This window comes from Callionymus lyra, chromosome 18 (assembly GCF_982586985.1).
Source record: "Callionymus lyra chromosome 18, fCalLyr1.hap1.1, whole genome shotgun sequence".
In the NCBI taxonomy this organism is placed as follows: domain Eukaryota; kingdom Metazoa; phylum Chordata; class Actinopteri; order Syngnathiformes; family Callionymidae; genus Callionymus; species Callionymus lyra.
Genome location: NC_141835.1, coordinates 6572398 through 6597041, shown reverse-complemented (window position 1 = coordinate 6597041; position 24644 = coordinate 6572398). Strand labels below are relative to the sequence as shown.

The following is a 24644-nucleotide window of genomic DNA, read 5'->3' as shown; positions in this document are numbered from 1 at the left end:
TGTTGATTTGAGAGTGTGTGTGTGTTTAAGTCGGGGTTTGACTCTGTAGCCTGAACTTTTTTTTTGTCACTAACACACTTAATAGAAGTTTAGATGTTTTTAAGAGCAAGATCATGTGCGACAAAAGTTTTTTTTTAATTGACCAGTTGGATGAAAAATGGCAGAAAAAAAATCTTATTTGAAAACTAAATTTAGCCATTTTTTTGATTTTTTAAATTGTATTTATTGTTATAAACTATCGTAGCATTAGCATATTTTGATACAAAATGTGCAGAAAAGAAGAAGCTAAAAAATGAAAATACTTGTTTGATATCTAAATTTAGGTTTTTTGTCTTATTGAAAATGTATTTATTGTTATAAACTATCGTAGCATTAGTATCTTTGCATCCAAAATGGCAAAAAAAGAACGAGCTAAATAAAAAATGAAATGAAAATACTTGCTTTATTTCAAAATGTAGCTATTTGTTGTTTTTTAAGATTGTATTTATTGTTATAAACTATCGTAGCATTAGCATATTTTGATGCAAAATGTGCAGAAAAGAAGAAGCTAAAACATTTAAATACTTGTTTGATATCTAAATTTAGCTCTTTTGTAATTTTTTTTAATGTATTTATTGTTATAAACTATCGTAGCATTAGCATATTTTGATGCAAAATGTGCAGAAAAGAAGAAGCTAAAACATTTAAATACTTGTTTGATATCTCAATTTAGCTCTTTTGTAATTTTTTTAATGTATTTATTGTTATAAACTATCATATCATTAGCATATTTTGATGCAAAATGTAAGTAATTTAAGTAATTTTTATTTGTGTAGCGCTTTTCCAGACCAGGGTCACAAAGCGCTTAAACAATCAAAACAATATTCAATAAAGTATATACTATAAAGGTCAAGATAAAACTGATAACACAACAGGAGTTCCAGAAAATCAAGGAAAAGCCTGAACAAATATAAACGTCTTAAGATGTTTCTAAAATGTGCAGAAAAGAAGAGGCTAAAAAATAAAAAATATTTGTTTGATATCTAAATTTAGGTTTTTTGTCATATTGAAAATGTATTTATTGTTATAAACTATCGTAGCATTAGTATCATTGGATGCAAAATGGCAAAAAAAGAACAAGATAAATAATGAAAATACTTACTTTATTTCAAAATGTAGCTATTTGTTATTTTTTTAATTGTATTTATTGTTATAAACTACCGTAGCATTTGCATATTTTGATGCAAAATGGCAAAAAAGACCAAGACCAATAATGAAAATACTTGTTTGAGATCTAAATTTAGCTGTTTTGTCATTTTTAAAATGTATTTATTGTTATAAACTATCGTAGCATTAGTATCTTTGGATACAAAATGGCAAAAAAAGAACAAGATAAATAATGAAAATACTTACTTTATTACCAAAGCTAAACTTAAGCTATTTGTTATTTTCTTTAAATTTTATTTATTATTTATTGTATTAAAAATATTTGTATTTTATTGTTATTTACTATCTTAGCATTAGCATTTTTGGATGCAAACATTGTTTCCAAACTAAATGTAGCTACTTTGTCATTTTTTAAATGTATTAATTGTGATAAACTATTATAGCATTAGCATATTTGAATGCAAAATGAAACTAAAATACTTATTTGCTAACTAAATTGAGCTATTTTGTAATTCTTATGTATTTATTGTTATAAACTATGATAGCATTAGCATATTTGGATGGAAAAATGGCAGAAAAGAACAAGCTCAAAAGTAAAATACTTATTTGCTAGCTAAATTTAGCTATTTTGTTATTTTTATGTATTTATTGTTACAAACTATTATAGCGTTAGTTTATTTGGATGCAAAGCGGCAGTAAAGAACAAGCTAAAAATACTTATTTGCTATGTAAAGTAGCTATTTTTGCAATTTGTATCATCATCGTGTATTTATTGTTATAAACTATGATAGCATTAGCATATTTGGATGGAAAAATGGCAGAAAAGAAAAAGCTCAAAACTAAAATACTTATTTGCTAGCTAAATGTTGCTATTTTGTATTTTTATTATGTATTCATTGTTATAAACTATTACAGCGTTAGCTTATTTGGATGCAAAGTGGCAGTAAAAAACAAGCTAAAAATACTTATTTGCTAACAAAAGGGGCTTTTTTTTGCAATTTGTATCATCATTGTGTATTTATTGTTATAAACTATTATGGCATTAGCATCTTGCCCCTACTTAAAAATGCTAACGTTTAAGCTAATGAGAAATATCTTGTTGCTATGATGTCATGTTGCGTTAGTGTGACCTTTTGACACATTTGCAAAAACTACTAAATTACTAACTTGCTCGCGATCGTCAAACTGCTTTGAATTTTCACTAACAGTTACTCACTAGCTTAGTTCACAGATTTGCAAACTATTTGTAATATGAGAAAAAAGACATCTACGTTATCAGGTTGCTAACGACAATATAGCAATCATCAATTTCAGCTACAGTAGCTTATATGCTAACTAGTTAGCCTCTGTATTCACAAATGAATACCAAAGCTGAAACTACACACAAACAATACATTTAAAGTTAAATAGCTCAACCAATGCTATCATTTTTTTTAAAATGCTTAAGCTGACTAATATTTACTAGCTTAGTTCACAGATTTGCAAACTATTTGTAATATGAGAAAAAAAAAACATCTACGTTAGCAGGTTGCTAACAACAATATAGCAATCATCAATTTCAGCCACAGTAGCTAATATGCTAACTAGTTAGCCTCAATGAATACCAAAGCTGAAACTACACACAAACAATACATTTAAAGCTAAATAGCTCAACCAATGCTATCTTTTTTTTTTTTAAATGCTAAAGCCAGCTAATACAAGTTTTTCCCGCTTTCTTTGGTATTCCTGGTCATGTGACCCGCGGTGCTCGACCCGTAACCGCCGATCCTCGGCGCTGCCAGAGAAGAAGCTTTTGATAACAAAACTCTTTCGTTGTCGGGCTCCATCTAGGCCTGAAGCAACGACGGTGGCTTGTTGTCGGAGATTAGAAGGAATATTTCCACCGCGGGCGTGGAGCAGATGGGCGAGGGATGGGACTCATTACTCCGGGCGGCGCCGTGATCGGAACCGTGTGCGAAGTGTGTGTTTGCACCGTCGACTTGTAGGGGGTCCAGCTTCCTCTGCTACTGCAGATTGTGTAAATATTTAAATGGAGACACACACACACACACACACACACGTAATGACTCAATTATTCTGTGGATACTTGGCTACAGATTAATCACAGAACCTCCAATGAAAGTAAAACAAGGATTTTCTTGATATTTCACAACTTCCTGTTAAAGGTATTTTGGCCCCTGGTGCGAAAATTAATCTTTTTTTTTTATTTTTCCATGGAATTACTTTGATTTTTCTAATATTCTTTTATTGAATAACCCTGATTTAAAAATAACTAAATTTTATTATTTTGATATTTTTCTAAAGTTATGACAGACTGGCTTCCTGTCCAGGGTGTCCCCTGCCTCTCGCCCGATGAAACTGGGATAGGCTCCAGTAAGGCATAAAGCGGTAGAAAATGAATGAAGCCAGTCCTTATTGTTTAACTAATACTATATATATTTTTATTAAATCAAATATTATTAAATTTACTATTTCTGACACACTTAACATTTTTTAAATGCTCTTTTAATTCATTTATTTTTATTGTTCTAGACTTTATGGAACTTTTCTTTACAAAACAAACATTGATTTTGTCAAATATATATATATATATATATATATATATATATATATATATATAAACTGAATGTTTCACACAACGTGTCTCCTTTTAGCTCCACTTTGTATAGTATATAAAATACTACTACTTTCCTACTATATTTACTTATGTATAAGACATCATTATTTTGTACTTATTTTTTTATATATATATATATATATATATATATATAAACTGAACGTTTCACACAACGTGTCTCCTTTTAGATCCACTTTGTATAGTATATAAAATACTACTACTTTCCTACTATGTTACTATAAGACGTCATTATTTTGTAATTATTATTATATTTGTTTCCTCTGTATTTATTAATTGTTGTAAAGCACTTCGGTTCATTGAAAGTATTGTTGTACAAATACTGTATAAATCTACATTTACCTTTATATAACCTTATATATAACTGCTAGTATTTAGCTCACCAAGTCATTTTTATAGCTTAAATGAACCTATGATGTTGATATGGTAACTTTTGAAGGAGGCAAGATAAAATAAGGAACACGTACGATGGACGTCAACACTAAGAGTCAATAAAACCTGAAACATGATAATAATAATATAATAATAATAATAGAAACATAGACGGAGATAATAAGATAAATCGAGCCTCAAGGAATGAAAACACAAAATAAACTGTTTCGTTTTGGCAGCTTTTGAAAGTGAAAGAGAACCTTTTTTGGTCACAATCATGTTCAGCTGAAAATATCAGCAACACTCTTCAGTTTGTGTAGCTGATTAGTGCTAAAGTGTGTAGTTGTGTGTAGTTGTGTGTAGTGTGTGTAGCTGCCGAGCAGAGTGACGCTGCAGTCGAGACGGAAAATGTGACGCAGCAAAGAGCCAGCTGTTGTCGAGCGTCGCACGTGAGCGAGTGTTGTAGTGGAGGAGGGTTCTCTGCGTTAGAGGAGGAACATGGTCCACATCTGGATCCAGGAGAACCACCACCTGGTCCCTGGTCCCTGGTCGTGCTGCAGTGATCCCCCCCCCCCCCCCGCCTCTGAAGCAAAAGGGGGGTGGTGGTGGGGGGAGACATGGGGGAGAAGGGCAATGTCGCTGCAGCAAAAAAAAAAAAATCCATCTGCAGAGTGATGACAAGAAGTGAGGGAAAGACGGGTTGTGGTGGAGAAAAGAAGGAGGGATGATGGAGGGTTAGGGGACGAGGGATGAGATTTGTCGCCCCCCCCCCCCCACCCCCTGATGGTTTCTTTTTTGCAGCACTTTACATGTTGTTTAGTGTAGTAAGTGGAGCCACATTAATGGGCTTTGCTACGTCACACCAGGAACCACCAATAGTCTGCGGGGGAGGGAGGAGGAGAGAGGAGGGCGAGAAGCAGAGTGTCGAGCATCACATCGCCCGGCGGAACCAGAGAGAAAGTTGTGATAAGGAAATCGCTACCGGTTCTCTCAACCCTGCACCAAAGCCTCCCTTTTTTCCGTCTCTCGCTCCCCCCCCCCCACCCCCGGCAGCCAAACCTCGCCTCGGAGGATGGAGTGGAACGAAGTGGACCTGGTGCAGGAATTTACCGTTGAAGGACAATGCAGCAAAATTAAAGTCCGCTCCTGCAGGATCACATGGGACAGCCTGCAGGTAAACAGAGAGCCGCCGTGGGGGTCGTCGGCGCTGGACGAGCGACGGGTTTATGACTTTATGTGTTCGTGACGACAGTTTTAAGTGTCTTTCGTTCGTGCCCGGCTTGAGATACCACCACGTGGAAGTCTTAGTTGAACTCTTTTCCATTTCCTTCTCAGATAGTTTTAACCCTGAAGTCCATGACATCTGTGGAGCTGCTGGATTTACTTGCAATTTTGATAACTTTGGCAGAAAAAAAAAGTTGGTATTTGTGACTTAAAAAGCCATTACTTACCTACCAAAAATATGCATGTTGAAGATGCTGATCATTACCAACTTCTTTAGCAGATTGTTCGTCTTATTAGTAACATGGTTTGGATCAAATTTGTGTTTTTTAGAGGGAATTATTCAAGGTCAGTCCTTCAGAGTAAAGGTCTAAGACGAAGGGGAGGTAAAGAAGAGAGTGCAGGTAGGGTGGAGGAGGTGGAAACTGTGAGAAGTAGCTCAGGAATCGGAGCAAAAGTGGTTAAACTTAACAAAAAAACTTATCAAAAAGGTTTTCATCCATAACTGACGGTGGTGTTTGCATTTAGAGTTTTTGGGTATTTTCCACAATTTGCATTTTGTGTTTAAACCAAACTAGAGATGAATAAAAATGTAGTTTCTGTCAACAAAAAGACATTAGCAGAAAATTAAAATAACGAAAAAACTTGTAAACCAGAGTTGTTGGGGCTCATATTTGGCCGGACACCCTGGAAAGTTTGGCCAATGTATTGCAGAGAACACGGAGTCAAATGTTGCAGTGAGGTCGTCGGTTGTATTCCAGTCTATAGCCACTTTGGTTCGTAAGTTTCTGAGGGCACATCTGTGTTTATAGTTGGTTGTAGCGTAGCCGAGGTTTTTGGTTTGTCCGTTTCATTGGACTTTTGCTTCCTAAACAAGGTGAGGGAGTTTGTGAGTAGTCCTCTCACCCGAGTAGCTGGGACAGCTTTAGCCATGCTTACTAATAAGTTGAAGATAATAATGAGTAAATTATTGACCAATGGATTCGTTTAAACGAATAAGAAGCTAGAAAATCTCTTGGGCGCTCGGTGGTGCAGTGGTTAGCGCCATCGCTTGTTGCGTGGGTTTACTCCGGACACTCCGGTTTCCTCCCACAATCCAAAAACATACAGAGGTTGATTGAGTACTTGGGAAAGTTGTCCATAGGTATGAGTCCTGAGGTCCTGTTCAGGGTGTCCCCCGCCTCTCGTCCGGTGGAGCTGGGATAGCCCCTTAAGCAACTCCCTTAAGGGAATACGCCGCAAAAAATGGATGGGAAGAGCAGCTCTAAGTGCAGACCTCTGTCCAACTGCCTCACGTAGTAGTGCGATTCTTTTTAGCATTTGAAATATCGGTGATAGTTCCAGGAACAAAGTGAGACCAAACTACTAAAGCGAGTGATTCCTGGAAAGTGATAATCCAGCATCTGTTCCTATCCATTACCCAACAAATCCCCATCGCTGTTGCCTGCTACCAGAGTGTTCAAAAACTGCTGACGGGGAATCAAAAAAAGCTCAAATTAAAATAAGGTTTCAGGAATTAATTTGCCTTCGGGGTGTGTCAGTTGAGATGGTGAACGCATACCTTCGTCAACTAACCTTTAGCAACATTTCAACAGAAAGTTATTTCGAGTCAGACCGTCTAAAGTGGGACTTCGAAGCTGGGATGTAAGCGGATATCCATGACTTGACTCTGGCATCGATTGGGTTAATGTGTTCTTTTGAGACTCTTCACGTGGAACAAAATTGGCCCCAAAAACATGTTTGTTTGCATTGTAGCCATTAGAGGTGCGGACTGAGCTCAGTGTTTCCCTCAATGATCCGTGGCTGATCGACGACGACGCTAATCCGCGCATTAATCACACACGTGGGTCATTACGGTCGTCTACCTTTCGGCGAAACCCCTTCCAGAGCGATGGTTCCATCCCTCCGATGGCGCTAATGTGAGGAAACGTTTGACAGGCTTTTTACGAAGGCGTGGGTACGTGTTGAGACTACCGCAGTCCTGGAAGGTCATGCAGATCCCTCTGCTGCATGCACGATTTGGAATGAAAACCCTCTGAACCGAGCAGGTTGGGACTCATGGTTAGTAAGCTAACGCCGGGCATTTACTTCAAATCAAGTACAAAGAGGCATTTGAATTAGCGGAGATTAAAACCCCCGAATCAGCTTTGCCCGTGTTGTTTTGGATCTTGTCGAGTGATTGAAATGAGCTGAAATGAAAGCAGATGGATGCAATTAAAGAATTAAGGAGGGAACAATAGACATTGGAGGACTCGCAGAGAGGGATTACTCGTCAACATCCAGTCCAGTATTATTTTCCCCGTCTTTGAAATACTGCACCTTTTTGCTTTGGGATGTTTTTTTTTGAAGCAGTCAGCTCGCAGACGTTGATGCTGTCGAAGCAGAGGGAAGCCGGCGAGGTCATTAATCACCGATGCAGATATTCTGTCCGTACGCTCGCCCCGTCTCCCCAGAGATCCTGGGAAGACGTTTGCCTTTATTATGAGACAGAGTTGACTCGACGTCACAGCCGAGACCTTTTGACATGGAGCGTTATGGCGACGGACACAAACTGAATTTTGATTGAAGTCGGAAAGGATTTATCTGGACGGTGATTCAGGGGAGGATTTTCTACCTTCTGGAATCATAGCTTTTCTACTTTACCGGGCTATCATTGAACTGGATTCTTTCTTTCCTATGTTTTTCTTATGAGTCAAGGGACCTTAAATTCAACTAAAATATTTTTAACTATCTAGATATTGTGCGTATAACTGTAAAACTAGGCTAGAACCACGAATAAATATATCAGACTTACTTAATATTGGAAATATCAGTGAGGAATCTTCCCTCTTAGTTAAAGTACATGCTTTCAAAGTAAGTAAGTCATTTTTATTTATATAGCGCTTTTCCAGACCAGGGTCACAAAGCGTTTAAACAATCAAAACAATATTCAATAAAGTATATACTTTAAAGATAAAGATAAAACTGATAACACAACAGGAGTTCCAGAAAATCAAGGAAACGGCTGAACAAATAAAAACGTCTTAAGATGTTTCTTAAAGGAGTCAGTAGACTCATTCTGTGTTTTTGCTTAACCCTTGTTTAATCTGTGGGTCAAGGTGACCCGAAGGCCCGATAACAAATGCGATCAGGTATCCCTTGTGTTGCCTCTGGGTCAAGGTGAACGACCTCCCTGGCTTGCAGAAATACATAGGCAGCGGCGGAGGTCATGCATCTTGACCCAGAGGCAACACAAGGGATACCACAAACACATATGTTGTTTTTAGGTTTTCGGGCTCACCTTGACCCAGAGACAACGCGAGGGTTAATGTCAGATGGCGTGGAAACACAGAGTCTTGCACGGACCGCACACATATCAAGGCCTATGCTTTCAGATCCCTTCAGTTATCCATGATGCTAACTTTTAAGTTGTAGCAAGCTTCGCTATTTTCGTGCGTTTTAATTCGCCGACAAGAATTTGCAACCCCTTAAAAATAGTGAAAAACCTACAGTTAATGAGCAGCTCATCCTTCTTCTCAACTCCCTCTTGGTAACATTCGAATCAATATCATTGTATCGACATTTAGGCTAGCTTAGAAAATAGGGGGAGGGGGGTTAGCAACTGTTAGCATATTAGCTACTTGTGCTCATGTAATCCCTGAAACAATAATGGTTGTGTTCACTAGTAACGTTGTAATGCTGTTATGTCACCAGCCGTAAGTATGTGTGTAATGCACCTATAAGTACGGTTCGCTCTTCAAACTTCAAACTTGTTTGGAGATGTGTACTTTGACACAACGTCATAAAAAGTATCCCATTATACTTCACAATTTAGCGTAATTACAACTCTAAAATCCCGAGATCACTGTATTTACCAATATAATAGTTTTAATCCCAGGTTGACGCCAATGGTCGTGTAATTCATACATTATGCAATGAGCTGCAGTGATTATGTTCCTTCCTTCTCGGCCATTTTCACAGATCCGCTGATGGAGCTGATTTGTGAGGCAATATTTAATATTCTAGCCGGGAATTCCTATAAAGCTGAGTCTGCACCTCCTTTCAGCCTGGATGTATCAAAGTTGAAAAGAGGAAAAATCCTATTTTGTACCTGTTTCTCCTCAATAGACTGATCTCTTTAGATCCTGGTGTTAAGTGTTTCCTTATCTTATTCTTATGTTTGTATTCAAGATCTGAATTATCATAATCTTGTCTTAGTGGCGATGTCTATGTCGGGACGTTGTTGTTGTTGTTGTTAGCTCAGCAGTTGAACCAATAGCACTAAGTGTATCTTGCATTCAACTGCAAAAGGATTTAGAAAAGAAGTACAAAATACTGATACTTATAGTGTTTCGGACCAACACATAAACACGCAGTTGTGGATTGGAGGGAGCGCTATTGTGGGGCCGCCCACGCCACTGACCAGATCCAGGGCGAGCCACTTGAGCCTGCAGTCTCCAAAGTCCACATTATGGGACCATAATTTGTTGAATTGTGTCAGACCTTTTGGACTCTGAAAATATGCAGAAGAGGCTAAAAGAAGGTTTCTCATTGTTTTTAAGATTGTGTGTATTTTCAGCCTTGTATTGTTGCTGCTAGCGTCACAGACTACACACCCTTTTTTTCTGTTGCGGTGGCCTCACGATCCAGCCTAGGACCGTGACCAGAAACAGTTTTCCGATGAACCGTAATGCGATTCTGTCACTGGGCCAAGGCCACCAGCTGCTGCGACAATTCTCACGCTGCACTCTGACCCGTGTGTGTGCGTTTTTGTGGTGTGTGTGTGCGATCATAAGTGACTGCCCCGGGGAAAACCGACCATTCGTCAAATTTTTGCGTCTTCTCTTCGCAGGTTCCCCGTGTGGAGCTGACCCTGTCCGAGCTTCAGGAAATGGCCACAAGGCAACAGCAACAAATCGAAGCTCAGCAACAGATGTTGGTCGCCAAGGTAACGCTTGTGTACACACACACACACACACACACACAAAGTGTTGGGATGGATTGCCTGTCACGGAGTGTTAGGTTATCTACTTAAGTCTGTCTGGTAAAGGGCGACTTTAAAGGCCAGGCGGATACAGTAGGGCGTCTGGAAGTGTGTGTTGGTCGGTCCTTGGTAGGACATGTGATCCGGGTCAGAGGCTAAGTACCCACAGAAGTAAATCACTCGGTTTTGGTCTGTACAGTGAGGGAAGGAAGATGAGGTCTTGGGAGATCAGCATCTGGACGCTTTGGCCACATTGATGAGCTTCTGAAAACCTCCAGAGATTGAGGTCGGAGACTGTACTAGGGTCAGCTGTGGAATTGTGACCCCTTGACTATCATTGTGTGTCACCATAGTACCAACAAATCTGTAGATTACAATTTCAGGTACTGTCTTTTCAGACTGTTTTACAACTAGCTTCTGCCTTTTCTTAGGGCAGAGATGTAGCCCCTCAAAAACTTCTATTTGGACTGAACCTCCTTGTGACTTCTAACTGGAACAATAGTTTTCGTGAAACATTTTAAACTCTAAGAGAAGCGATACTGTAGGAGGTCTATGGGTTACAACCAAAATCCTTATCCTAGTGGGTCCCTAAGTGGTTTTTGCGTCTTCTTGAAGGGCAATAACAAGAGGGGGGTGAATCAAAACAGCCAACGATTTGTTGCAAAACAGTTTTTGAACCTTATATGACAACAGAATTGAAGCTTTAACAACGTACTGTTGCAAAATCATGCTAAACCTCACATTGCTGAAGTTTGGGGGGTTAGCGTAGCTCCTCACTAGGAAGCAAGAAAATGTTTAACGATGTGTTTGTCATTTTAGCTTTTAGCTAGCTATGAATGACTCAAAAAATACTTTTTAACCCTGTATCTGAACCTCGTAACGAAGGAGAATATTACAACTGTGTTGTTCTGTTTACCAAACACAACTCTAGGGCTAGCATGCTATGTTTAGCTAGATAGCATTGTTAGCTCATCCAATTAAGATCAGCCAGTCGCTATGTACGATACACAACACAGGGATTCAGAAAGTCATAGAAAGTAAACTTACTATAAATAATATTGGGCGCTACGCTAACGCTAGTGGACTCGCCGTGAAAAAACGGGACACAACCCAAAAAATGTTTACGTTCATTTACTCGGAGTCAGGTGCCCAGTCGGTTCCCCGTCGTCCCCCTGGTGACGACTCTCTCGAATACACCTGCCCGTGTCCTCAGGCTACCGTTACGTAACCCGTTAAAAGTGTGTGTGTGTGTGAGTGTGTGAGTGTGTGTGTGTGTGTGAGTGTGTGAGTGTGTGAGTGTGTGAGTGTGTGTGTGTGTGTGAGTGTGTGTAGTGAGCGACGGCGGCCCAGTGCCAACATTCCACTTCCCTCTTCAGTGAGTAACCACATGCCAGCAGAACACAATCTCTCGGCGGAGTGTTGGTGTGGAGATGAAATAATTGGCCGCGGATTGTTTTTTTTTAATAAAACGGTTCCCACTTCTCATCCTTCTCATCTCGGAGATGAAATGTGCCGACTCACCGTTCAAGTGCTGCGTACGATTAGCCGTATTTTTTGGAGAACTCTGTGGTTTTTCTGCAGAATATGTTTTTATAAATCAGACTCTCTGGAGGGCTTTAGATGATGTGTTTGCATAGTTACAGTAGAAAGATGATGAAGAAACCTTTCCCTGGGATATTATTCTTTCTTACGGTATTCTCAAATATATGATTATTTTTGTGTGTCTTTACTTATTTTGTGTATCAATACTTGAGAACTTTTAAAGGTATTTTAAATAGAAATAAGTAAAATATAAAGACAACTTGGTAGTGATTTTTTTTTTTTTAATCCAATGATTTGTTTAAAATGTATTTTTCTTAAAGATGTACTTGTTTCTCCTACTATTGGTATTTCTTCTTTGTTTGTTTATTTATTTATTTTTTAATTGAGTGAGTCTATATCTGGTTATGGTAACATTCAAAATGAATATTTTTTATTATTACCTTATCATTATTTATATACCTGTCAATATTATTTTATTATACAATATACTGTCAAATGAATATTTTAATTTGGATTATATATAGCGAAACAGAGAGAAAAGGGCCTAAAATTATGTATATAATTTGCTTTATTTTCTGTTGCTTTTAAATCATTTTGAAATATATTGAATTGAATTTGTATCTACCTGTTTATTTAAAAAACATATTATTGTGTATCTCATATGTATACTTATATACATTTTTTAAATATATAATTTGTTTTACTTCCCTGTTGTATTAACAATAAGATCTAGTGTATCTAGTTATCCATATAACCTGACTCAAAAATATATATATTTGTTTATGTACTTGTGCTATTTCATTAAAAACGTTATTATTATTATTTATATTATATGTTTACTTGATTACTAACTTTTGATTAAATAAATAAAAAACGATTTAGCCAAAAAAAAAGCAACTAAAGTCAGCCAGGGAACCTATTCTTCTTGACTAAACAGGAAGTTCCAGCCTAACTGTTATGAGTCTCAACAGGATGTTATTCTTACAAAATAAATAAAACCCGCCGGCAACGTAGGAACATTTCCTACCCAGATAGATTTTTTTCATTTAAAGTCGAGCTGGAATATGGTGTGAGGTGATGAGGAGAAAATTGTCCGACCGTCCAGGAGATTGAGGTCACACTTCCATTCTGCACCACTTAAATAAAGCCTCTCGTCCTCTGCAGGAGCAGAGACTGAGGTACCTTCAGCAGGGCGGCAGCCCCAACCAGGCGCAGACACAGGTGGGGTCCAGATGCCTTTATTATTTTTTTTCATTTTTCAGCTCAGATATTACGTTTGCTCCACTTTTCACGCTGTTATTGGGTTCGTCTCAGTCTGAGGCGGAAAAGCTGCAGCGGCTGAAAGAACGAGTGGAAACGCAGGAGGCCAAACTGAAGAAGATCAGAGCCATGAGAGGACAAGTGGACTACAGTAAACTCATCAATGGGAACCTGTGTAAGCGAAGAGCAGATACACTTTTTCAATTTAGAATCATAGACCTCCCTTGTCTGTCAATTTAAGACGCCTTAGGTACCAAAATAACTACAGATCAAAGTGCAGCCTTTCTATCTCCCTATAGGTATAACTTCTACTACTACTAGTTTTACACAAACAAGAAATGTATACTGAATATACCTTCCATTGTACCCTATAAACTACATACCTATCTACCAACTGTACACCTGTTTTACACTAACAAGAAGTGTATACTGTATATACCTTCCATTGTACCCTATAAACTACATTTCTATCTACCAACTCCACACCTGTTTACACAAACAAGAAATGTATACTGTATATACCTTCCATTGTACCCTATAAACTTCCCCTTCTATCCACCAAAAACTGCACCAACTGCTAATTTACTTCACACCAACCCAAGTTCCCGGACAATTCCTACCCACCATCCTACCTCCCCTTCTCAAGTGATACAGTGATGAATATTAGAAGTACCTTGTGTCGACATTTCTACCAACCATGCTTAGTAAAAACCACCCACTGGCTTAAACCGATTTATTATTTGAAGGGGCAATGATACAAGCAAATCTACATCGTAAGTCCATACCTTGCAGTCTTCCTACCAACCCAACCAAGAGCCTACCTTAAAAACTACAGACTAGTAACTAGTAACTCACAACCAGCCTACCAACCTACCTATCAACCAGCTGTACCTGACAACTGTTCGACAAGCCTTTTGCCAAACAAGCCTACCTTTCTAGTAGCGGCACATCTTCCCTGCTTTCCAACGCTATCGTTTTCCCATTTAATATTTCAATATGATCTAAAGGAACAATAGAGAGGAAGTAAAGGAGATCACATGATCCTCGGAATAACCTGTCCGGTAAAAGTCCAAAAAATGGTTCCATTAAGTCATCCTTTGAGGGCAAATGGACCTCCGAAAACCCCCAAAAAATATAGTTTATCTAACAATCGAAAGGGTAAGATCTCAGGCTTCAGTCGCCACTTAAAACCCGTGACACTGACAAGAGACAGAAGGTACCTACAATAAAGGTCACGGCACATAAATAACCATTGATTTACCGTTGACTGTTGCAGCCAATCAAAGGTGCACTTACCATCTCCACCTTCTATCCCACTGCCTACTTAGTAGACCCAACTTACAGCTTAATATATGTATATACCAATAATGTTACAACCTGTTGAATTTAACTGGCTTTTCCGTCTCCAGCCGCTGAGATCGACCATGTTAGCAGCTTGTTTCAGGAAAAGCAGGCGGAACTTCAGTCGGCGGTGGTCAGAGTTGACCAAGTAAGGAGCTGGAACAGATTGACTGGGGAGCAGGGATCGTCTAGAAGGATCTCTTTAAGAGCGCCTTTGCAATTTCTTTTCCAGCTGACTCAACAGCTGGAGGATCTAAGGAAAGGACGGCTTCAGCTGCATTCGGTCGGGCAGCACCACGGGGCGCCCAACAGAATCCCGGGAGCCACGACCGGCCAGAAAGGTTCCCCCATGTCGGGACCTGCAGCCGTGGAACTGAGGAAGCTCTACCAGGAGCTGCAGGTGTGACGTCAACGATCTCTTTTTCCTACCGTAGCATATTAACCATGGTTTCCTTTAGGCGCGCAACCGCCACAATCTGGAGCAGAGCACCAAGCTGGCGCACAACAAAGAGCTCCTGAACAAGAGGAACACTCAGGTGACCGTCATGGACCAGCGGATCGGAGACCTGCGGGAACGTCTACACAAGAAGAGAGCTGAGGTAAGATTATGGTCAACATCTTGATGGAGGAACACCAGGGACAAGCCTACCTACTTTGTCCATCCACACTCCCTTACAGTTGAGCCGCATGAACGAGGGACTGTCCTCGCCTCCGTCTTCTTCTCACCCCGGTGGTGGAGTGTCGGGTCGAGTGGCCGCCGTCTGCCCTTACATCCAGGTCCCAGCCATGGGGAGGCAAAACCTTCCCTCCGACCTGCCGCCAAAACCGACTCCCCTCGGCCACGTTCGCTCGCTCTCCGGTCGGTACCCATTTATTTTCTTAACCTTTCTTCTGTCTTTTCTCTAACTTTCTTCTCTCTCGTTCGTGTTCTGTATATTCACTCCTTCCGTCCTTTGCCATCTTGTCACTCGTGGGTCGTTTGTGTTCCTCGTGCCGTGATCTCATCACATGTCTTACCCGTTGTGGGTTCCTCTAACCGATCATCCGTCCCTGGTATTTACCCACCCTCGTTTTTTTCACCACCCTGTTTGTGGTTTGGATGTCGTTGGTGGTGCAGAGGAGGAGAGGAATGGCATCAGGAGACCCCCCAGCCAATGGAAGGTGTCAGATTTAGACATCGTCCTGTCAGAGCCGTCATTGGAGGGTCCTAAGTCCTCTCAGGAAGGCGACGGTATCGATCGTGAGTTGAACACTCGAGCCCCGGAGTCCACCCTCCTCCCTTTTGAGCACCTTGGTTGACACCATTTTATTAGGGACAGGTGTCTAAGTGGTCCCATCTTGGGGCCAATCTGGTCTGGAACACCTTAATGGTCCCGATGGAACCGAGAGGAAAAGAAAATAAGCAACAACCGCTGCGACCATCCTGACAGGAAGTCCCGGTGCTTTTTTTTTCGCTCCCTCGCTCGTTCTGTTTTTTGGTTGTATTTATGTCGAGCAGATGGTCAAGAGATGAGCCATCATTGAGTCAGCTGCAGAACCAGGACCTTCTCTTGTAAGGGTCACAGATTTGAAGGCGCACGCATGACATCTGATAGCCAGCAGCTGGTCGGGGTTAGGAACTCCGGCTCGGTAAACAAACACAAAGCAAAAAAAAATAACCACAGTCTGGATTCAGATTTCATATCTTCATGTGTTCCATCAAAAGGTGAACCGACGATTATTATTCATCATTTCTCGAGATATCTCGACGTCAAAACTACTTCCTGCTGGTCCGCCTGTGTCGGGAGGGCCAAGAATCGGATGTTATTACATAAAAATAATATAAAATCTCCATCTTTTTTAATCCTTCGGGTCATAAAAAATGTTCCCGTTGTAAAGATGACGGATGTTTTTATTACTAACACCCTCCCCTCGTGTGATTGGAGGACGAGGTTCACCCCCCCCCCCCCCCCTCGTAGCTAGCTAAAGGAGACATCAGCTGTCTTGACCCTCAACTTCCCTGATGGACTGTCTTTGTGACTCACACACACACACACACATGCTCACACACACACACACATGCTCACACACACACACACTGTACTGTAGCTGACCCGCTCGTCTGCCCTGCTGCTCACCAGAGTGTTGGAATTACTTACGAGTCGCTTCATTCTAGTCGACTGCAAATGTGTTTGTTTGGTTTTTGGTTTCGCTTTTTGTTGTTTTTTTAACCACGATGAGTCTTTGAATTTACTCTTTCTTCAGCCGTCCTTCAAGTCATTTAACCGTGTTTCTGTTACTTGTTCATTCTTTCTTTGCCTGCTAATAAATGTTGTTCGTACTCTTAAGATAAGATAAGATAAGAGTCATTTATTAGTCCCTCAAAGGGGGAAATTGAAAAGTAAATAACATACTTTTTTAAATTTAATTTACAAGTTATAAATACTGTTAACACCAAGTTCTGTTTGGTCTACATATGATTATATAGTAAAAAAAATGACTTGAAAAAAAGGTTTTATGGCAGAAAAATAGACTATAGTAGCAATAATAATCTAAATAAATATGTTTAAAATAATTAATAATAAATTAAACATATTGTGAAGATCAAACTGACTTTTTTTTCATCTTTTAAATTAAAAGAAACAGAACTTAAAGGTACAAAAAGAGGCTGTTAGTCCAAACAAGTGTGTGCATATGTTCAACGATAATCACCATATCATCCGAAAACATCATCGTCCTCGGAGACTCATCGGTCAGAACTTATATTAATGCTGCATCTAAACGATTTAAAAAACAAAAAATCACCGTCAACACAGGTTTATCTCGTGCCGACGCTTCTGTTCTTCAAGTACAATAGATTAGATTCGAGAACGAATGCGTCAGAACGTTCTGTGACTCGCGTCTAATCCACGATCGTTGGCCGTCGAGCGCCAAGTTTCCGACTCCCGCTGAGTTTCCCGCTCGTTTCCTGCGGGAGCGTCTTCGTCCAGAGGTCGAGACAGAGGTCACCGGCTCGGGAGTTAATCGGCAGAGTCTCGGTTATTTTGCCAAAAAGTTTAGTTCAACCAGAGGACGATAATATCTGGAGCCTTTGAGTCGGTTTTGTGTTTAGATGCTCTTTTAAAACTGCAATTTAAGCGGCGATTTAATTATTATAAATAGTGTTTATTGTCTTTTGTTCTTTTTTTCTCTTTTTTTAAATTAATTTTTCAAATGCTTAACAAATATATTGAGCATTAAGTGAAGTCGAAATAATAAAAGGTTTTTATTCCAATAAATTTGATTTTAACAAAAAATATTATTATTGTGGAATTTTAACATAAATAATCAAATACATTTTAAACACAGGGTATTTTTTGTCGTTTGTTATCAAATAAATATATATTTTTTTAAGATTTGAGTGGGGGTTGGAACACCATTTTTTTAGTCATAATTTCTGTCACAATTTTTTTCACGTTTTTTTGACAGTTTTATATGTTTTTGTTGAATGTGCAATTTTCCAAGAAAACATAAAACATGTCAAATAAAACATTTATGTCCAATTAAAACTGACAAAAAACTATTTGAAATAGTAGGTTTTTTTCTCCAATGATTTATACAGAAAGAGGTGGATTTTTGTTGTTTTTTTTCCTTTCAGTTTTCTTTACCTTTTTTAATGTCTTTTGAAAAGTATATTTTACATATTTTTAATAAGCACTTTTTTTTGGTCAAACTGTAACTTTTAATCAAAGAAAAAGTCAGTAAAATAAATACATTATTATTGAGAAAACATTTTAGAAATGTATTCAAATGGTTCTTTCTTTATGTAAATAATATAGAATATAATGGAAAAATATGTGTCGTTTTTAATATATTCAGCCTTTTTTCAACATGTTTTTTTTTTTTAAATCAATATTAAAACTTTTATTGTATTATTTCATATAGAAATTCATTTGAAATACCCGCTACTTCCAAGTGTTTTCCCTGCAGTTCGTCCACTGACCCGGAGAACTCTGTCGGTTAATCTCTTGATGAGTTTAGGCTTCGCCGCCGACCTCAGACTGACATTGAACTCAGTTGCGTAAGAGTTTCTGTTAAAACGCTCCTCAGACGAAACACGTGTCTGAGGTCGTCTGCTGCCGAGCAAAACCCTGAGAGCGTTTGTCTTTTTTTGTTTTTTTAATATTTCATCTTGTGTGTTTTTCTTCTTGAAGCCAATGAGGCGTCGTGGCCGAGCATCAGCAAGACGGCGCCGGAGTGGAGAACCAACAGCCCGGAGCAGGTACACAAATATTCTTTTAAATACTTATCTATAACTTTATGTAACTTTACAATGAATTTTGATTCCAAAAAAATCACAATAATTATGATAATTCAGTTTTTTTGTCTGGACAAAGTACATATATTCTTTAAGCTATTTTCATATACTTGTTATTATTAATTTACTTCATTCTTAAGTCATACTTAAGGTCTACTTAATATGTTCTTTTTTTTGTTAAGTTTTAATTATTGCTATTATTATTATTTTATAAAATTAATTCATAAAATAATTGTATTATATAGTAAATCATTATTAATATTATTTATTATTTTATTCCATTAAAATATTAAATTGCAAATTACATAAAATATTTATTTTTTATCAATTTCTTAAATGTTGTCAATAAATATTATTTTTGATTTTTCTTATTAAATATCAAAAGTATCAAAAGTATTGTCATGATCCTCAAAAAAATGATTTATTAAAACTTTTTTTAAATTTTCTTTACACATATATATTTCTTAATCTACTCTATAATAAACACACACATTATTTATAATTTTTTCATGTTTTATAACAATTATTTCCTTCTTTTTTTAATTTAATATTTTTCAAAACAAAACTGCGTTTGTATTCTTAGTGATTCTCCAACATTTATTTTATTTAACACTTAAGTGTTTCATTATATCAGCAGCTTATATTATTAAAAATCTCATTTTTATCTTTTAATTAATGTACATTAATCTAGATTTGACGAACCATGAATGAAAAAAGATGAAATCGTGATTAATTTAAGTTTTAATATATAGTTATTACAAGTGTAGGAGTGAATAAATATGATCCGAGTGTATCAAGTTGTTATGATACACACATATACACACACACACACACACACACACACAAACTAAGGATGGGTTGAATTCGGGTCAAACGGGTCCAAAAAAGACAGCAACATGAATTATTAAATTGCTTCAAAGCTATTTAAAAAACTATTTTATGCATGACAAGAGTTTGAGGTTCTGCATCATCGACAGTAAAATAGACTTTATATATTTTCAAAATAAGATAAAAAAAACCATGAGGTTCTGGAGCGGATGGTTCGTGACGTTAAGATTTTATAGGAAGTCAGAAGTTCTCCAGCAGCTCCGGTGACGTCCGCCTCGTAAACATCAGTAAAACTCCATGAACTCTTCGACTCCTGTGGAAAATCTTAAAATCCGCCTCAGAACCGGGTCCGGTTTTTCATCCTCATGGGTTCCAACCCTCTCGCCCAGCAGCTCCCCTCGGGGTACGGCACTTACCCGAGCGCCGCTCACCAGGCGGCGGCCCACCACTGCGCCACCAGCTCCCTGCCCCGGTCGGCGCCAGGAACTCTGGGCTGGCCTCGGTCCGGCAGCAGCAGCCCCACCACGTCCCAGCAGGTCCACCAGAGGGTCTCCGTCTCGCCCACCGCCAGTCCAGGTGGGTCAGATCTGAGCCGGTCTTACAAGGATTTATTGTTCTATTATGTTGTTTATTGAGGATCTGCAGATATTTATTTACGTATATCTTTTTCAATGTGTTTATATTGAATTATATTTGACAAAAAAACGTATTTATAACGTGTAATAGTTGTTTTATTTTCCAGTAATTAAGATAAAACTAAAAAAGATTATTATTATTTTATTTTTATTGAATTTAAATAAACTGTTTATTTAAAACAAAGGCTATTTTTCGTGTTATATTCTCAAATAAATAAAAGGAATACTTATGTTCTTCGAACTAAATATTTTTTAACAGTTTTTCAAGCTTTTTTTAAGTGATAAAAATGTTTTTATGCTGTTTTTTCAATGTGAAATTTTGCAAAGAAATACATTAATGTTAAGTAAAACCTAATTACAGAAAATGTATGTTAAATTATAACAGAAAACAACTTTTTATTCCAATAAACTCGATTTTAACAAAAAATATTATTATTGTTTATATGTGGAATTTTAACATAAATAATCAAATACATTTTAAACAGTGTATTTTTTGTCTTTTGTTTTCAAATAAATATATATTTTTTAGATTTGAGAGGGAGTGGAACACCATTTTTTTAGTCATAGTTTTTGTCACATTTTTTCATGTTTTTTTGACAGTTTTATATGTTTTTGTTGAATATGCAATTTTCCAAGAAAAACATTTATTTCAAATAATTGTTTTATGTTCAATTAAAACTGACAAAAAACTATTTGAAATAGTACTTTTTTCCCAATGATTTATATAAAAAGAGATGGATTTTTGTTTTTGTTTTCCTTTCAGTTTTCTCACCTTTTTTAAAGACAAAAATGTGTACATTTTATTTTGAAAAAAAGTACAATAGTGCAATGAAAACATCTTGTATGTTAATCTTTTTTAAATGTTTTCAGGTTAAATAAATGTACCAAAAACTTCTTTATTTCTTTGATTATTTAACATGAGCTTTATTTTTTATTATTTTATTAATAAATAGAGTTTGAATTATAATTTCAAACACATGGTGTTTTTGTCAATTAAATAATAATATCTATATAATAGTTTTTTAGGAGGCGGCGTTGAAATATTTTTCTTTTTCAATTTTTTATGCAGTTTTTTGGTGCAAATTTTGCAAAGAAAATTCAATGATGTTAAATAAAAACATGTTAAATTTAATTTAAAATCATGTTTTGCGAGTTTATTTAACAAAAACAACCTAGATTTAATTCAAGATTTCTTATCTCCAGGCTCGGTGACGCCCTCGCATCCTTCCCCGCTGACCACCCAGAGCGAGCGCACCGACCCGCCTCCGGCCGTGGCCGTCCGCCCGTACGTCCCGGACCACCCGTCCAGACCCCAGTCCCCCAGGAAGGGCCCGGCCACCATGAACAGCAGCTCCATCTACAGCATGTACCTCCAGCAGCCCCAGTCCAAGAACTACGGCTCCCTCGGCAACCGGACCGCCGTCAAAGCCGGTACCGCCTCTTACTCCTCGGTCACGGTTGTTGCCGTGGCGACGGCTTGATTTGTTGACCTCTGCCCCCCTCAGTTTACGGGAAGCCGATCCTCCCCACGTCCTCCGCCTCGCCGTCCCCGGTGCCTTTCCTGCAGGGAAAGGAGGACGAGAAGGACGGAGGGAAAGCAGCCGGAGACGGCAGCGATGGACAGGGTGTCCCCCCGCCCAGTGTGGACCACATCCCTCGTCCCCTCAGCCCCACCAAACTCACCCCAGTGGGTGAGTGACCCCGGAAACACACGTCTGTATTCAGACCAGGTTTGGTGTCCACTTGTATGGCCGCTCACCGCTCACGTGCGGAGCTCAGTTAAGAACCAACAAAAAATATTTTAAAAATATTTTTGAACTCATATTTTAAAAATATTCAACTTTATGGAATCAGAAGATCAAAAATGTAATATATTTAAAATATATATATTTGGAAAATATTCAATGAAAAAAATGTGTACATGTTGTGTACAATTGTGCAATGAAAACATCTTTTAAGTTAATCTTTTTAAAATGTTTTCAGGTTAAATAAATGTACCAAAAACTTTTATTTCTTTGATTATTTTATTATTTACTTTAACATGAGCTTTATTTTTTATTATTTTATTAATAAATGGAGTTTGAGTTATAATTTCAAACACATGGTGTTTTTGTCAATTAAATATTCATAATAATATAATGGTTTTTTTAGGAGGTGGGGTTGAAATATTTTTCTTTCCAATCATAATTTTTTCCAATTTCATATTTTTTATGCAGTTTTTGGGTGCACATTTTGCATTGAGAATTCAATGATTTTAAATAAAAACATAATAGTTGAATCACGGAAGTTGTTTTATAAATCAAATGTTTTCTCTAATTTTACAAAGTCCTCAGAATGTCCCCCCTTGGGGGAGGTATGTCTTATCGGAGTGCCTTTAATTCCAAAGACCGATATCTTCGCCGTCACGGAATTTGACCTTTGACATTTTTTAACATAAAAATTGCAGAATTTTATCCCAAATGTTTTTTGTTTTAAATTTGAAATCATGTTGTTGTTTTTTTTTTTATTACTTTCAAAAATATTTTTGTCCGAATAACAATGAATTTTAGTTTATGTCATCTGTTGATCTTTCAAATTTATTCCAAAAACATTTCATAATGAATTTAATAAAACTTGATGAAAAAGATAAATATAATAATTCGCAAAAAAATATATAATTAATAAAATGTTATTTTAGAATTTTATAATGAATTAAATCAAACTTGATAATCTAAATAAATACTTTATAATAAAAAGATACAATAATCTTTTTTAAGATTAATCACAATAATAACTAAATGTTCAAGAACTTCTTCACTTATTAAACACTTGTTTTCACTGAAAACATTAAAGCAATCTTTGAACTAAACTTGTTTTTTAACTTTTTTCAGCTCATTCTCAGCTTCGCTACCAAAGTGACGCCGACCTGGAGGTTCTGCGGCGTCGCCTCAGCAACGCTCCGCGGCCCCTGAAGAAGAGGAGCTCCATCACGGAGCCCGAAGGACCTCAGGGGCCCAACATCCAGAAGCTCCTCTACCAGAGGTTCAACACGCTGGCGGGAGGCATGGAGGGGGTTTCAGGTGAGAGAAGAAGTGGGGTTTTTTCAACGAAAAATGGCCAAAAAAGGTCTCAAAAGTAGGAAAAATGCCACAAAACCATAGTCAAAAATTTGGAAGTAATTAAAAAAGTTCTTATTATTCTGCAAAATCATAGTTCAGGTCCGGGCGGATCATGTGAACACAAATAAGAAATACATTTATTTATTTTTTCAACGAAAAATGGCCAAAAAAGGTCTCTAAAGTAAGAAAAATGCCACAAAACCATAGACAAAAATCTGGAAGTAATTATAAAAGTTCTTATTATTCTGCAAAATCATATTTCAGGTCCGGGCGAACCATGTGAACACAAATAAGAAAGACATTTATTTATTTTTTCAACGAAAAATGGCCAAAAAAATGTCTCTAAAGTAGGAAAAATGCCACAAAATCATTGTCAAAAATCTGGAAGTAATTATAAAAGTTGTTATTATTCTGCAAAATCATAGTTCAGGTCCGGACGGACCATGTGAACACAAATAAGAAATACATTTATTTATTTTTTCAACGAAAAATGGCCAAAAAAATGTCTCTAAAGTAAGAAAAATGCCACAAAACCATTGTCAAAAATCTGGAAATAATTAAAAAAGTTGTTATTATTCTGCAAAATCATAGTTCAGGTCCGGGCGGACCATGTGAACACAAATAAGAAAGACATTTATTTATTTTTTTAAACGAAAAATGGCCAAAAAATGTCTCTAAAGTAGGAAAAATGCCACAAAACCATTGTCAAAAATCTGGAAGAAATCCGTGTTTTTTAAATTGAAAAAAGTTCTTAAAATTCTGCAAAATCATAGTTCAGTACCGGGCGAACCATGTGAACACAAATAAGAAAATATATATATATATACATTTTAATCGAAAAACTCACCAAATCATTTCAAAAAATGTCCAAATTAAATGGCTTTACAATGGAAAAAATAATGCAGCAGGTTCAGTAACCAACAGACCATTTGAACAAAATTAAATGTTACTCAAATTTAAAAAAAATTGATTTCCTAAAATCTTAAAAATTGGGAAAAAAAAGTTGTTTCTGTTGATGATGTCAATAAGACGAGAAAATAAGTTAAAGCAAAATTAAGTTCAGGGCCAAACAATATGAACACAAAGATATATTACCGAAAATTTGAAAATTTGATTTTCTGTAGTCTCTGAAAACAAGAAAAATGTTTTTCTTCATTTAAAAATAGTTGAATAAATACCCAGAAGTGTAATCCATCCATCCATCCATCCATCCATCCATCCATCCATCCATCCATCCATCCATCCATCCATCCATCCATCCATCCATCCATCCATCCATCCATCCACCCACCCATCCATCCATCCACCCACCCATCCATCCATCCAT

The 24644-nt window shown here is 37.4% G+C and overlaps 2 protein-coding genes across 4 annotated transcripts in view; both read left to right on the top strand.

The window, feature by feature from the left end:
* LOC148060301 (apoptosis-stimulating of p53 protein 1-like) overlaps window positions 1-24644 on the top strand; it is a 53733-nt gene that overhangs the window by 16455 nt on the left and 12634 nt on the right. Inside the window, exons 5-16 of one of the 2 annotated variants that reach the window (XM_087779282.1) lie at window positions 10206-10301; window positions 13044-13100; window positions 13194-13314; window positions 14549-14628; window positions 14713-14880; window positions 14939-15079; window positions 15159-15339; window positions 18653-18720; window positions 19977-20160; window positions 21423-21650; window positions 21725-21910; window positions 23090-23278. In XM_087779282.1, the coding sequence (XP_087635408.1) occupies window positions 10206-10301; window positions 13044-13100; window positions 13194-13314; window positions 14549-14628; window positions 14713-14880; window positions 14939-15079; window positions 15159-15339; window positions 18653-18720; window positions 19977-20160; window positions 21423-21650; window positions 21725-21910; window positions 23090-23278 (1699 nt within the window). Of the gene's footprint in view, window positions 1-10205; window positions 10302-13043; window positions 13101-13193; window positions 13315-14548; window positions 14629-14712; window positions 14881-14938; window positions 15080-15158; window positions 15340-18652; window positions 18721-19973; window positions 20161-21422; window positions 21651-21724; window positions 21911-23089; window positions 23279-24644 lie in introns of both variants that reach the window. The other variant, XM_087779281.1, reaches the window with a different exon arrangement.
* The window catches only part of bsdc1 (BSD domain containing 1), a 227788-nt gene that overhangs the window by 191788 nt on the left and 11356 nt on the right, over window positions 1-24644 (top strand). The window lies entirely within an intron of this gene.